This window comes from Corvus moneduloides, chromosome 3 (assembly GCF_009650955.1).
Source record: "Corvus moneduloides isolate bCorMon1 chromosome 3, bCorMon1.pri, whole genome shotgun sequence".
Lineage (NCBI taxonomy): Eukaryota > Metazoa > Chordata > Aves > Passeriformes > Corvidae > Corvus > Corvus moneduloides.
In genome coordinates, this window is record NC_045478.1 from 104,875,386 (window position 1) to 104,889,359 (window position 13,974).

At 35.7% G+C, this 13,974-nt stretch overlaps 1 protein-coding gene across 32 annotated transcripts in view; it reads left to right on the forward strand.

The window, feature by feature from the left end:
* The window catches only part of NRXN1 (neurexin 1), a 674,266-nt gene that overhangs the window by 83,548 nt on the left and 576,744 nt on the right, over nucleotides 1–13,974 (forward strand). For 20 of the 32 annotated variants that reach the window (XM_032103140.1, XM_032103136.1, XM_032103158.1 and 17 more), the window contains one exon: nucleotides 626–637. The exons of the other annotated variants lie outside the window; for them this stretch is intronic. In XM_032103140.1, the coding sequence (XP_031959031.1) occupies nucleotides 626–637 (12 nt within the window). The remainder of the gene's footprint in view (nucleotides 1–625; nucleotides 638–13,974) is intronic. 32 annotated transcript variants of the gene reach the window in all.

The following is a 13,974-nucleotide window of genomic DNA, read 5'->3' on the forward strand; positions in this document are numbered from 1 at the left end:
TCCATAAGCTTTTGTCCTTCCTGCCTCCTCAACTCCCCCTCTTGCAGTACAATAACTAAAAAGAGGTGAGAGAAATAAGAAAGTTATTAAGAAAATTTCATGTATTTATCAGAAAATACTATTATGGGTGATTCTGTAAAAGATAAACAAAGTGCAAGGCCTCTCTTCAGATAGCTCCTGAAAGAAGATACTCCTCTTGTCACATTGTACACATTGAAGAGTCCATTTGCATTAATGCATGGCTGATTGGAATTGTGCAGAAAGCACTTGCTCCTGGCTTCTGGAATGCTGAGAGTACAATTTTGCTACCTAACAAAACCAGTGATTTTTTTCCTCCTAACCATTGTCCATGTTACTTTTGTGGCAGTCTTTCTTATCTAAGCATGGGTTATTTCTGTGTTTCTCTGCATGTACATGATTGGGAAGAAATAAACTAAATCCCTACTATGACACTGATTGCATCTCCATTTGTCTTCAGGCACTTACCTTATACTTTGTCTCTTCATGTTCAGATACTATTGCATTTACATGTACTCATGACTCTTACTGTTGTTTCTCTCCTCTTCTTTATTCTCTTTTTGTCTGGAAATGCTTTCTTCATGGAACCATTTCACCAAATCCATAGGTAAAAGTAAAGGTATTACATGATTTTCTTTCTTTTTAATGCCCTCAGTATACTTTAATGTATGTATAAATAATGCAAGTAAATGTAAAATTTTTGCACTGATAACATGAGGTAGGTATATTCTTACAGTAAATATTTCATGGATATCAAGGTAAGGAGAATTATCCTAAAGTACCTAAAGGCTGGCCATTTTCAAAGTTTGTCTCCTGGTTTTGTGAGAGATGTAAAGCTTTGGCAGTGATAAAAGAGGCTACAGTTACAGGAAGTGTTCAGGATGAAATAACAGCCATATTTTGAGGTATGCCTTGTTCTGTTCTGAAAGAGTTGTAGTCTGAACCACCAGACACAGAAAAAAAGTGTGATGTTGTTCAGTAGAGACTCTCTGGAGATAATCTGTCCAGGTTCAGTCCACAGCTTGATGTATGTTTTAAATGGGAATAGCACTAACTTTAGCAAGTCTTTGCTCTGAGAGTTTTCTTGTATATTAATCACTTTGAGCATATCCGAGATAAGAATTGGACAAAGGAATGAGGAAGAATAAAAGCCAAAGAGAAGTGTGGGGTTTCTTTCAGATTTTTTTTTATTCTTTTTGTTTCTTTATGTAAAGAATGCCAGCCATGTTTACTTCCCTTCTCCCAGAGGACACAATGCAGTAGGGGCACGATTTTTCTCCTGTATATATAAACACCAGGTTTTGCTACAAGGACACTTGTTCACAGGCATTGTGTAAATATATTTTTATGATAAGAAGCTGGTCATTCAAACCCCATTTAATCCTGTTACTTGTGATGAATAATACAGTTTTATTCATCTTAAGCATTTGTCAGGGGGTGAGTATTCTTTGTATATATCAGAAATCAAATTTGCATGGTCATAGCTGCAAATAGTTAAACTAACTAGTTAAATTAGAAACAAACTTCCAGGTTTGCTGGTGTCTTGGCTGATTTAGTGTTTCCATACCTAGAAAGCGCATGTGATGCAAAGACTGTAAATACAAATCTGTAGTGTCTCACTCCTCCTCATATCAGACCCCCCGGAAAGACTCTGTACTTGTATAGGTGGGATACCATTTAAAGGGTTGTGTGTGTCCTGGAACTCTACATCTTCTTGTTGAGCAAAAGGTTTTAAGCAAGTATGAAAAACAATCTGCTGATTTCTGCTTTTTATAGGATCATTTCATTTTGTTTGGAGTATCCTTTTGTTTTTCTTAATCGTACCTAGTATGTATGACTTCCTTATTATTTTTATTACTATCTTATTCCTAATCAGTAGATATCCTGGCTGCAGTTACCTTAAAATGACATTTCATATTAACTGAACCTTGACATTATAGATAATTTTTATTAATAATGCAGAATTATTTTTCTAGATTGTTCTGTATAAATGAATAAATGATGTAGTGTGTACGACACCAACGGGGCTTTTTGTGTTAAAGGATTAAAATATAAACATTATGAATATTTATTATTAGTAGTAGCTGATCTGGAGAGCAGATTTTTAGCAAAACAGAAACTTTTCAAGTATTGTGCAACATTTAGACATTTATATTTTTATTTTTAAAGGTTTAACAACTATATTCACCAAAAAATTACCTTGTATATATTAGTTACATTTAGTGTTCAATAATGTGCCATGTAACATAATTTATACACCAATTACCAGTCATCTAATCATTTGACTACATTTTTCTTTTCATATTTTAATTTTTATTAGATTTTTTCAGTTAATATAGAAATAATCATTACTGTGTTTTGAGAATCACAATATTTCTGCACATATAATGGTGTATATTTGTTCAAATGGATGGAAAGGATTTATACGTGTACCACTCCAGTTGCTTGTAACAGAAAATATCCCTCAATATTGCACCATATCCTCAACCAGCAAAAAACAGCCTCATTTGGTTGACTATCCTGAAAATTTATTAATATCAGCTATTGAAACATGTGGCCTTGAAACAGTTGTGATAACACACATTCGTAACACATGACAATATGAAAAATTAGGAGGGTGATGGAAAGGAGTGAAGGGAAAAAAGAGGAAACAGCTTCGTTACAAGTTCCATTCCTTAAGAGGTATGCAAGGTCAGTAATTGCAAAATTCAGAGTGAATTAATCTTATTTTGGAAATATAAGCAATAAAACACTTTTAAGAAGCTTTACAATGTAATTTGTCCTGAGTATAAAATGCTGAAGCATCACCATCTCCTTTAATTGTGTAGATATTCTTTGGGGTACTGGAAAAGGAAAAAAAAAAATATCAGCATATCTTCAGAATTAGGGCAGGGTGTTAACGAGGTAGGGACCTGGTGTTGACAGAGGAAGGAGAGTCGAGCAGCCTCTCCAACTGGACAAGCAATACTAAATCCAGTACCATCTCATGACGCCCCTGATGTTTGTCGTTTAATTGTAAATCTAAATTGGGATACTCTGGGTAATCTCCCCACAAATTAATCCTTGTAGATGCTATGCTTAATTCTAGGAAGAGCTGCAGTCTTTTAGTTATACTGGCATTCGTTTATTTTCTGATAAGCGCCATATATTCAGAAATACTTAGGAATTCCTTTTTCAGTTCCTGGAAATAACCTGGCTGTATAGAAATCTAGCAGCAGGGTTGTCATCGCTCTGATGGTGAAAATACATAGGCAAGGTAAAGTTTGTAAATGGTGTTTGTGTTTTCATTAGAGTACTTGAAAATGCTACCCAGAACAATTTTTTAAATTCAAAGCAAACCTTAAATCTGCTGTTCATAACAGACAGATTTGTTTGCCCCAAACAAATTTGTATCTAAAAAAATTTTGTCTGTTTTCTCCAGCTGTTGGAAGTGGTCTAATAAAACCACCATTTCCACCTATAGGCCTTATCTCATCAAAGTAATGAAGAATTATTTTGTGATGAATAGTAATACAACTAAATTTACACAGCAACTAATGTAAAACACTCCATTTCTTTATTAAAAAAAAAAAAATCCCATCCCCTCTTTTTAGTATTCTTTTGGTGAGCAATGAAAGGAATTTATAATTCAGAAACTATAACAGTGACATGTATTACTTCGATTTTTATACTGCAGTTCTCTTAAGCCTATACATATTTTTACCTATAGTTTATTTCTATGTAATTATCATACTTTTGACTACATATATTACTCTTCTATACCTAAATACTATGTTCATACTCCTGTTCTATTATTTTAGAAATTATGTGCAGCTTTAAATTGTACGTGAGTCGCTCAGGTTCGTAACAAACTATTAAATGTTAGCTAGCTGAGCAATAAGTGTTTCTACCAAAAGATTGGTAGTACAACTGCAATTTATTGTATTAGATTGCAGGCTTTTGATGTGATGCTATTTGCTATACTGTGTATAAATGCTGAAGAAGGACTTCAGAATGGCAATTTAGGTATCTGCCAACTTCCTTGACAAAGGAGAGCAAGTTTTTTATTGCACAAGCTATCATACAATATCTGTAACGCCAAAGTGATGCCACTAATTTGTTAATTGTCAATCACACAATTCATTTGACAACTGGAAAAATAGAGCACTGAAAAATAAAAGCAATTTAAATAAATCCTTAAACAATCATGAGCATAAAAGTGGTATGTTATAGCTAAGTAATTACGTAGTGCTTGTGTCAGGCAATACAAATCTTACCTTGTGCCAGTAACCTCCCCTAACATCAAACTGTGTGGAGTTCAGTCATTAACCTTCCTGCCACCACAAATTCATCTTACTGCGATGACTTTCATTTTTGCTCTGGTTTCGAAGAACTAAAGTGGTCTTGGCTTCTTGCACTCTCTGATCTTTCGCGGATCATTGAAAAGCCTGTCCTCTCCTCATCTGCTTTGGTGTGTGCTGCTTCAAAGTGGGCCTGAGAGACAGCCATCCCCCAGCCTTCCCTGACCCGAGCCCCCAACAGTCCAGAGGCTTTTAAATGCTTTGTTACAGCCCTGGGCTGTAGCACAGCTCCTTATTTTTGGCCCAGTGCCCTGTTGACATGGAATCAGTTTTATGCCTTCTCAGCTGCAGTTGGCTTTTGCCTGGGAAGCGCAAAACACGGATGGAGGGCATTCTTGACTCTCTGGACTTGTTCACACAGTTATATATCCTAGGTGATAGCAGCTGATTGGAAAGACTCCCTGCTAGAACTGAAGTGAGGTAATTTAGGGGTTTGACACACAATGGGGTTGATAGTGTTGGGTAACTGAAGTTGTTTCTAGATGACGTTACAGGAGAAGAATGGATAAACTTGAGCTTCCCCACTCAATCCCATAGTTTCTTCTACTGATAAAAAGGAACAAATCAACAAAGGTTTAAAAGTTTATCCTCCATTTAACAGGTCCCAAACATTTTGAAAGTCTTGGAAAATTTGCAAAATTATGAGCATAAGTATTTAAAAAATATTTTCTATAAAATTACGGTTATTTTTAATGAGCATTACCTTTTTTTAATAAATTAAAGAGCTTTAAATATAAAGTTCCTCTAAGTGCTCCAAAGAGCAGTAGCTACATATCATATCTCTTCTATAATGACTTCTTTTCTTCTAAAGAACCTCATAAGTATAGTTAAATAGAGGCTGTTGTTCACCAAAAATATTATAATTAAGTTTTTTGTGTGTAACCCATGCCCCCATGCCTGCAAATACATGTTCCAGTAAATATTTATATAGTCCTTATATTTGTATGGTCAATATGTTAAAATTTTGGTTGAATATCATAATGAACCATATACTAGATATTGATTGTGATGCTTTGAAGCAAGTAATTTCCTTGCACTTCAGTGGGTGATACCCTGCAACCCTGGAATATTGACATTTGAAGCTGCAGATTCAAATTTATGTTGAAATGTGATCAATTAACAGCTCCTAAGGAGAAAAAAAATGCCGCAGAGCATGACTGCTGAAGAAGTTTTCTATCTGAAGCACATGGCTCAGAAGAAACCAATCAACATCAGAAACAGAAATGCAGTCTTTCTTGAGACACACATACTCAAAATTCTGTCTGAGATGGCTGATTCCTCATCAGCAGTGTGAAAACAAATTGTAAGGACCTGACACAAATATCAAGAAAACTTTCTGAAGAAAGGGGAGCACACATATTTTTAAAACAGTCGCCATATGGTAATATCCAATCCACATCATGAGTTCTAGTTCTTACCACCATGAAAATAAAGCATTTACCATGTTCTGAATCATTCTGATGTCACTCAAAATTATCATGTAACATGTGTGTGTTTTTCATAGACTTCCTATGGATTTAGAGACAGAAAATAAATGAGTAACCATGAAGGATTTAATGTAAAAAAAATGTTGTATTTGCAAATGTGTAGATTTCTGCTGGGTCCAGTAAACATTGTGGTAGGAGGAAGTACATATCTAAGATTTTGGCTTCCTCAACACAAGGTTGCTCTTTGAGCATAGGTTTATCCAGAAGATGGGTATGTTGACAGAGAACCTTTCAAAATAATATTAAAGCTCTTTCAAGAGGAAGGATGGGTATTTCAGGCCAAAAAGTACAAGGGGATTTATTGAGGATGGAAAACAGTTAAGCTGTCACTCTGAAGAGGTAAAAAAAAGGTACAGCAGGTAAGCAATAAAGAAATAGGAAAACTTAGCATTTCTTCCTTAAAATAAATTTTATTTTAATGTATATATAAATGTACATACAAAAAGAGAATTTAAAGCTGCAGTGCTCTGTATCTTTTTCACAGTGAAATTCCATGAGAGTTTTATACATATTTCACAGGCATTTCCAATGAAACAGGTATTTGAGAGAGGTGTATTTCTTGGATATTGGAATATCCTTGAACCTCCTTGTAAGCCAAATACATCAGCAGAGTGACCCTAAAGATTTCAGTTTCACCCTAAGATTGCACTGTATCTTCCTGCGATAAAATTCAGTCCTTGAAATCTACAAGAGCAACTAAACAAATGAGCCCAAGAGAATCTAATTTCTATTGTTTCAAAGAAAATCAAAAGTAATTGGAAATTATTGTACATCTCACTCAGAACAGAAGTCTCAGCTGATTTTAACATTAATCCAATCAATCATGCTCAGTGAAGTTTCATCAGCTAAGTGGAAAGAAATTAGAGCCGCAAGGAGGAGTATTCTCAAACATCTCTAAGATTTGTCTACATGCAGGATTACAAAATTCTAGACTAAACTTTTTCACAGTTTCCAAAAAACTAAATCCAATGAAAGTGAAGAACTCTTATGAAGACCACTCTAAGATTGTACTGGTATAACTGAAAATGGGGACTATGCCCTCTAAATGCACATAATGATATTTTTCTACCAAGAAAGACTCCCTGGAAAGGAAATGAAAATAAATATTTAAATAGTCAGGTCATAATCGATTGTTCTTGTAGAAATAAGAATGCTGTGTACAAATTTTTTAACCTATTCTTTACAGGAATTTTCTTTGGTGGCAATAACATGCTGAAGTACTTAGAAACGACAGAAATTTGAATTATCCAGTCGTCTTTAAACCCTTTTAATTAAACAATATTATTTGCGCTGATACTACTAATGTACCTCTTTCCTGATTTTCAAAGCCTTCTACAACCCTGATGTTCTTAATTGCTTGAAGGTAGCTTTCTATATGTACTTCAGGGTCCACCTAGAGCAATTAAGCAGAGCAGTGAAATTGTGCAATGAACTGGGAAGTTCAGGAGCACAAGAGAAGACTGTCATAGGAAACAAGTGTGGAGCATGGAACGTGGGCTTTGCTATGAAATTCTGCCTTCATCATTCTTTTAATGGAGTTCATAGATACCAACCTGTTATCCAGATATGTTTTTTTCCAGACTTGGGAGGAAACAAAAATGACTGCATCTTTTTATTGAATTAATTTGTTCCAGTGAAAGGAGTCCTTTCTTCCTCATTAAAGCTATATTCAGGGTAAGGGTTTTTTTCTGTTGGCACTCACTTACCACAATTTTCTGATCAGCACTGCATTTCATTAAAGGCAGTTTTTGTAATTTGCTGCTATGACTTAGAGGTTCTGGTGCATTTTTTTTTCCCACTCAAAGTAGACATTTATTCTTTAAAGAAAGAAAGCATCTGGACTGATTCACTGGCAACTAATAAAGCTGTATAGAAGCAACCTTGGATAACAAGAGGCTACCACAGAACACCTGGCACTGTTGGCATCACAGGATTGACTTCAGTAGCTTCTCTGTATTGGGGGTGGGAGGAAATAAAAGCAGCTGGGTCTAATTCCTTTCATCTGCCTTTGCATGTTCTTCAGACAGAGGGGAGTCTGCCTGGAAAGCAAAATTCATCATTAAGTGAGTATAAGTCTGGAAAATTTTTGCTGGAGTTACCCTTAGCTAATAGGTTCATCCTGAATTCCATGTCGTGAGCCATGGTTATTCCATTTTCAGGAGTATCCACCTAAAAGAAAGGAAGCTAAATATCTTTCTGTGACCATTAATATTCTGCTTTTGAAGCATTTTTTAGCTGAAAAAATACCTGAGAGGTTCCTGATGACAGCTACATTGGTACTGAAGTGACCCCACTCCCAACCAACAGCAACATCCCTCCCTAGGACTAGAAGTCAGGAAGAATTTACTTGATTTCCTACTTCATTGAACCTGAGTTTCTTTGTTAGGAAGAACCTGAATTATATCAAAAAGGTGCCAGATAAGTACTTTTGATCTCAGAAAAAGGGCATTGCAGGCATTTTGCTGGTAATACAAGCTAGTCTTTTGATTTTCTCGTTTAATGGCTATGCTTAAGCACTTGGTCTCACCAGGTACTTACAAGGTACATTTCCCCAAGTCCATAAGAAATTTTTTTAAAACCCCATGAAAGTCTTGTACAGGCAAATCACCTTTGAAAACTATGTTTGCAAGTCGTGATTTTACTATTGAAGCTGTGCAAAACAAAGCATAAATTAGTTTTAAAGCCAAATGCCTGTTTGACAATGCTATTTGCACTATGAATGGATGTTTATTTAAATGGCTATTTGATAACTGCGACTACTGACTAGATGTTATGCAGTTTTCAATTTTAGAAGAGTCATTTGGCTGTAGTTATATTGAACTGTAACACTAGTATATGTTTACATCATCACAAAGGTGATGGGAGATTTCAAAAGGTTCTTTTTTAATTTAACCTTCTCTTACCTGAACACCCCCACATCATTGTGGTGCAAGTAGTAAAACTGGTGCTTTCGTTTTATCCAAATGCTTGTGCAAACCATGAATTTTGCAGGTATCCCTCTAAGTTCTTACAGCATTATGCACCTTCAAATGCAGAAAATTCAGCTGTGACTGTGTCAATCATGCACTGATATTTTTTAATGTCCTTAGCAGAATTTTGCCTCTATATTTCTCTGCAGTGAATTATTCAAATAAGAATACTGTCCGTGACTGTATTATAATATTGGAAGAAAATTTATATTTCAGAAAAGAATCATGTAAAAATATCTAAGTGCAAGATTGGACCAACAAAGTTAGACTTGGAAATTAGTAATTTTGTAAGATTCTTGTGCAGCACACTTATCTGTATAGAACTGTTATATGTATCCAGACATCCTATATGAGACAGGAAAATATCTATGGCAAATCTATATTCTGAGCATTACATAAAGCTTCCTGAGTCCCACTGTTATTCTACTGCTACATACTTCCCCAGAGCAAAGAAGGGGGCTGCTCAGGCTACTGTGAAGAGGATAAATCCCTGTATTCCTTTTGAAAATATTGGAAAGTACTGAATACATGGAGTAAAACACAGTAAGTCATTCACAATTCTAAAGGACAAATTCCTCAACTATTTTTATTAGCATATACACATTTACCATACATACATGGAGCTGCATTCAGGACATAGTCACATAAGCAGGTAAAAATAACCTGCTGTACTTCATCAGTTTGCCTCTCAGAAACAGCTCTATCTCAGGTTTTAAAATGCTTTATATAATGACAAATATGTAATAAAAATTACTCACGTGTCATTATGTGTCATTTATTCTCTCTTCCAGGAAAACACATATATTTGGTATTTATCCAGTGTTCTAAAATAGCTGATTGAGTTATACCTTGCTAACAAGACTATTCATTTTGGTTGTCCCTGAAATGAATAGGCATGTTAAAGAAATGGGTTTTTGAGAGCTCTGCACTTATTGAACTGTTATAAAAGCAAAATGAAAGTTTAATTAATATTTTCCTTTTCAAAACACCTAAAAGATCTGTATATCAGCCCTATAGCTTTTAACAAGTACATATAACTCTCAGAAATGTACATATATCTAGGTCATGCTAATTATCCACCTTGGGAGGCAAGAATGTGCCTATACTCCTCTACCTAGTTGGCATACTCTTGAGACCCAAGTCAGAAGAGCAGGCTTCAGAAAGTCTAAAAATACATTTCCTAGGTTCTTAGCCATTAAACTGCTTAAAGAGGAGGTCTCTCATGTACTAGCTGACAGCCTGTAATTTGTATTATGCAGGAAATGAGACTAGATAATCAAAAACAACCTTTCTGGCCTTGAAGCCTATGAATCACACAGAATAGAAAAATTACTGTTGTAACATGTAAGAAAATTGTCAGACATTAAAAGAGCCACACCAGTTTTGCTTTATTAGTGACACTTTTATGGTGTTTCCTGTGTAGATGGAATTATGTATCGGTGAGCTCCCCCAAGTCAAGCCCTTACAGACTAACTGGAAAAAACATTCAAAGCATTCCCTTAAGCCAGGATGTAACATGAAAACTGAAACACCTTCATGGGAAAACCTCAAACATATATGGAAGTCTGAATCAAAGGGAGATTAATCTTTCTCAAACTTCAGCACGTTGCTGCGGTTATTTATTTTGAATACTTTAAATTGAATACTGCAGTTAATCTCATTTTCAGGAGCATTATGCCAGTCAGTATTTTTACTTTATACAGGTTCTCATAACACGTTTACAACAGGTTGTGGAGATCTTCAAGTTATACTGTAAGAAATGAGCTTACCATGTCATGCAGTGACTGCTACACCAGATAAACCCTGGGCAAAATATTGTAGTGAATTATTTGTGCAGCAAAACTGGAGCTGTCCATTTCTGCCCTTTTATACAGGGAAAAATGCATATATAAAGCTGACAAATTAAATGAGGAATAGAAATTGTGATCTAATCTAGGAAATGTTATAAACTAGAGGGTAACAGTCCCATAAGAGTGCTCTGAATTAGACAGAAGAAATATTCAAACTTATAAGACCCAGAGTCTTTTCATTTAAAGACTGAACATAGTGTTCTAATATTTAGTTTCTCTTTGAACCTCACTATTCAAATTTATATTCATTGAGAATTAAGTAGTCTTCTTTAGTTGCAATATGCTCACACAAAAGGAGAGGATGGAATCATAGGCTACTTTACTGAAGGACTTATTATTCTACATCAGAATTATCTTTATTCATGAAGACTTCAAATACTTTCTTAATGCTCAGTTTTACTGGAGCCAGGAAAAGATCCTGTTATTTGCTAAAATTCAAGAAGACAAATGGGACTATGTAGTTTCTCCCAGAACATGTGAAAAAAATTAAGGAGTTATTTAATTCAATGAAGTTAGAATATTTCTAGTTTAAAAGAATTCCAGACCTTTCCCTGATAATACATGTTAACTATCAGAGAGGAGGAGAAAGAAAACCAATTTTTGAGGTGTATCTTCTATGCCTCATTACTGGTGTTCAGCTACATACCTTGTAGGCTTAACAGTGTCTGAGTTTTGAACATCTTATTGTTTGACAATTTGTTAATACAATGGGTCAAATATATGTACAAGAAACTGAATTTTTGTCATTGGGGAAAATGCAAAAGCATATTCACTTGGATAGGGGAAAAAAAGTCTCTCCTACATTTTTTTCCTTATTATTTTATGCATGGAAGCATCTCTATGTGTAGTTAAGAGGAAGCCTCTCTTTTGGCACATCTGTCCTTGTTTTCTAATCTACCTCTGTGTCCTTAATGAAGCTGGTACTTATACAGCCATCAGTGAACTTACTCTGTTGGGAAAAGCCATAGGGGAATGGCAAACTGGACATCATCACCTAAGGAAAAGCTGAGTGCAATTTTTCCGCGCCTTTGGATTGTGTTCAAGCCATACTGGTGTCTTACAGAGGAACAGGCTTCAAATACGTGGCAAATCCATGCCCCTGGTTCCTCTTGTGCTGCTGCACAGTGAGCGTGGGCACTTTAGAAATTCTCTGAGCAGCTTCCTGCTTGGTCTCAGTGTCATCCCTCACAACTGGAAGCATCTGGTATTCTCAGAGAATTAATTTTTGAAGAGTGTTTGAGAACAGGGCATATTAAAATGTCACTACAAGGATGCTATCATATGTTTGAAGGCTGATACAGAGGAATTGACAGCAAAAAGCAAACCAAAATGTAAATAAGCCAACAAAAAACAACCCTAGACCCTCCAGCAGTTATAATTAGGTCGTTTTGTATAATTTATGTTGGATTATAATATTCAAATTCACATAAATGAGTACATTGGAGAAAAGCACCACACAATTTTTTTTTCCTGTTTACAAGAGAGATTGTTTAGGGAGAACTGATGAAGCCCTGATGCGTTCATCGTTGCTCAATGTCTGTCATTATGCTAAAGAACTGAGGAAAACCTAATTGGCAGTTAAAGCATGAACTTCCTTTCTCAAAAAACGGTTCTCAATTCCTATTTTGCCCATGGCACATCTGCTGACAGTTTCAGCAGATGTTTATCTGTGAAGTGTGGTCATGACTGTTGATGTGGCCAGGCATGTTATTTGAAAAAACTGCTTTCCAGTACTCCAGAACGTGTCTGATTCAAAATCTAGATTAATTTGGTTTTAGTAACTCTACATGGAACACCCCTGACTGCTTCAGTGTTTGAGCTTATTGTAGTGGGTTTGTCTGTAAACAGGCACTAAGAATGAAACCAAGCAGACATTAGTGCAATCTGGGATGGTTTGGGAAGAGAAATTTATCAGCAGAAACACAGAGCCATGAAGAAAGAGGAGAAAATTTGAATTTTGTTGATAGGTGTGTATTGTTACATAAATTAGCATTATTTCTTTCTATATTTCAGCTTTTCTTAGAGGCTATGCAAGTTGCATTTGGGCTTTTTTTCCTTCTGCTTTGTTTTGGTTTTGGGGTTGTTTTTTGGGTTTTGTTGTTGATTGTTGTTTTGGGGTTTTTTTTAAACTGAGTCATAAACAGGGTTTCTGTGGTCTGAGAACAAAGCCACTGCATGTGTGGAGACCAATGAAATACTAATTGGATAACAGGTGCACTTAATTATCGTGCACTGAAGGTGTTCAGTTTTCCTATGATCAAGGCAGTAGTGTGAATATGGACTGAAAGAAAGTTTTTTTTTCTTATGCTAAGTGGAAAGCTCAGAGAATACAAAAAGGGTGAGTAAAGCTGACAAGGACTTCACTAAAACTTTATGCATCTCTTGTCTCTCCTTTTTCCTGAAGGACAACGTTTTTCCTTATAGTGTGAACACTGAGCTTTCTTTTGTGAAGCTCTTTGCTAATTAAGTACCTGTAGCACCTCTGAGATGCTTGCAGCGTGGGAGGACAATGACTTCTGGCACAAGGTAGTCAGAGCAGCCTGTTCTGGATTATTGTATTCAAAACTTTCCCCTGAAAAACTAAGACATTAAGTAGAAAACTACATGGGGAAACTTCAGTGTCCTGACCTTTAAATCTGGTTCTAGACAGATTTGAAAATTACCTGTGTTTGTGAAGTCTCAAAGAAGGCAGGAATGTTCTGAAGAGCCATAGAAGTACAGGTATAAAAGATTTTATTATTCCATTCTTTTCTCCTACTGACGGTGTGCCCCTGTTGCTAGGAGAAAGGTAAGGTAACAGCTCCCAAATTTTTAAAATACCATAGCTATTTCCTGCCAAGTGTTTTCTCCTAGGACTGACTGTTCCAATACTCAGTAGACTCCAATAAAACCTTGAATAAAGCCAACCCCTCATCCACTTCGTTACTTATATTCCAAGGGTCAGGAAAGGGAGAAGTTTAGAAGAATGTGAAGGCAAAAGAGACGTTGCTGTGGATCACAATTTAGAAGTGGAAAACCCAGACCTAGCAGTCCTTGATCCTGGCTTGGCTTGAGAATGTATGGAAAACTGCTTGAGAGACGTGGAAGATGTGCCTTGTGCAAGCTCTCTGGTTGTTCATTTACTCTTTAAAAAGAAGAACCCTGCTTATGCATTTCTGTCACTTTTGATGTGTGATCAGAATTCAACAATGCTACATTTCTGTCAAAGGCACTTCAACGCTTCCATATCTTCAATTTTCATAATTGATTTGATAACAAAATTACTTAATATTAAGTTCATGACAACATTTTTCGAGAGAGAAAGGCTTCC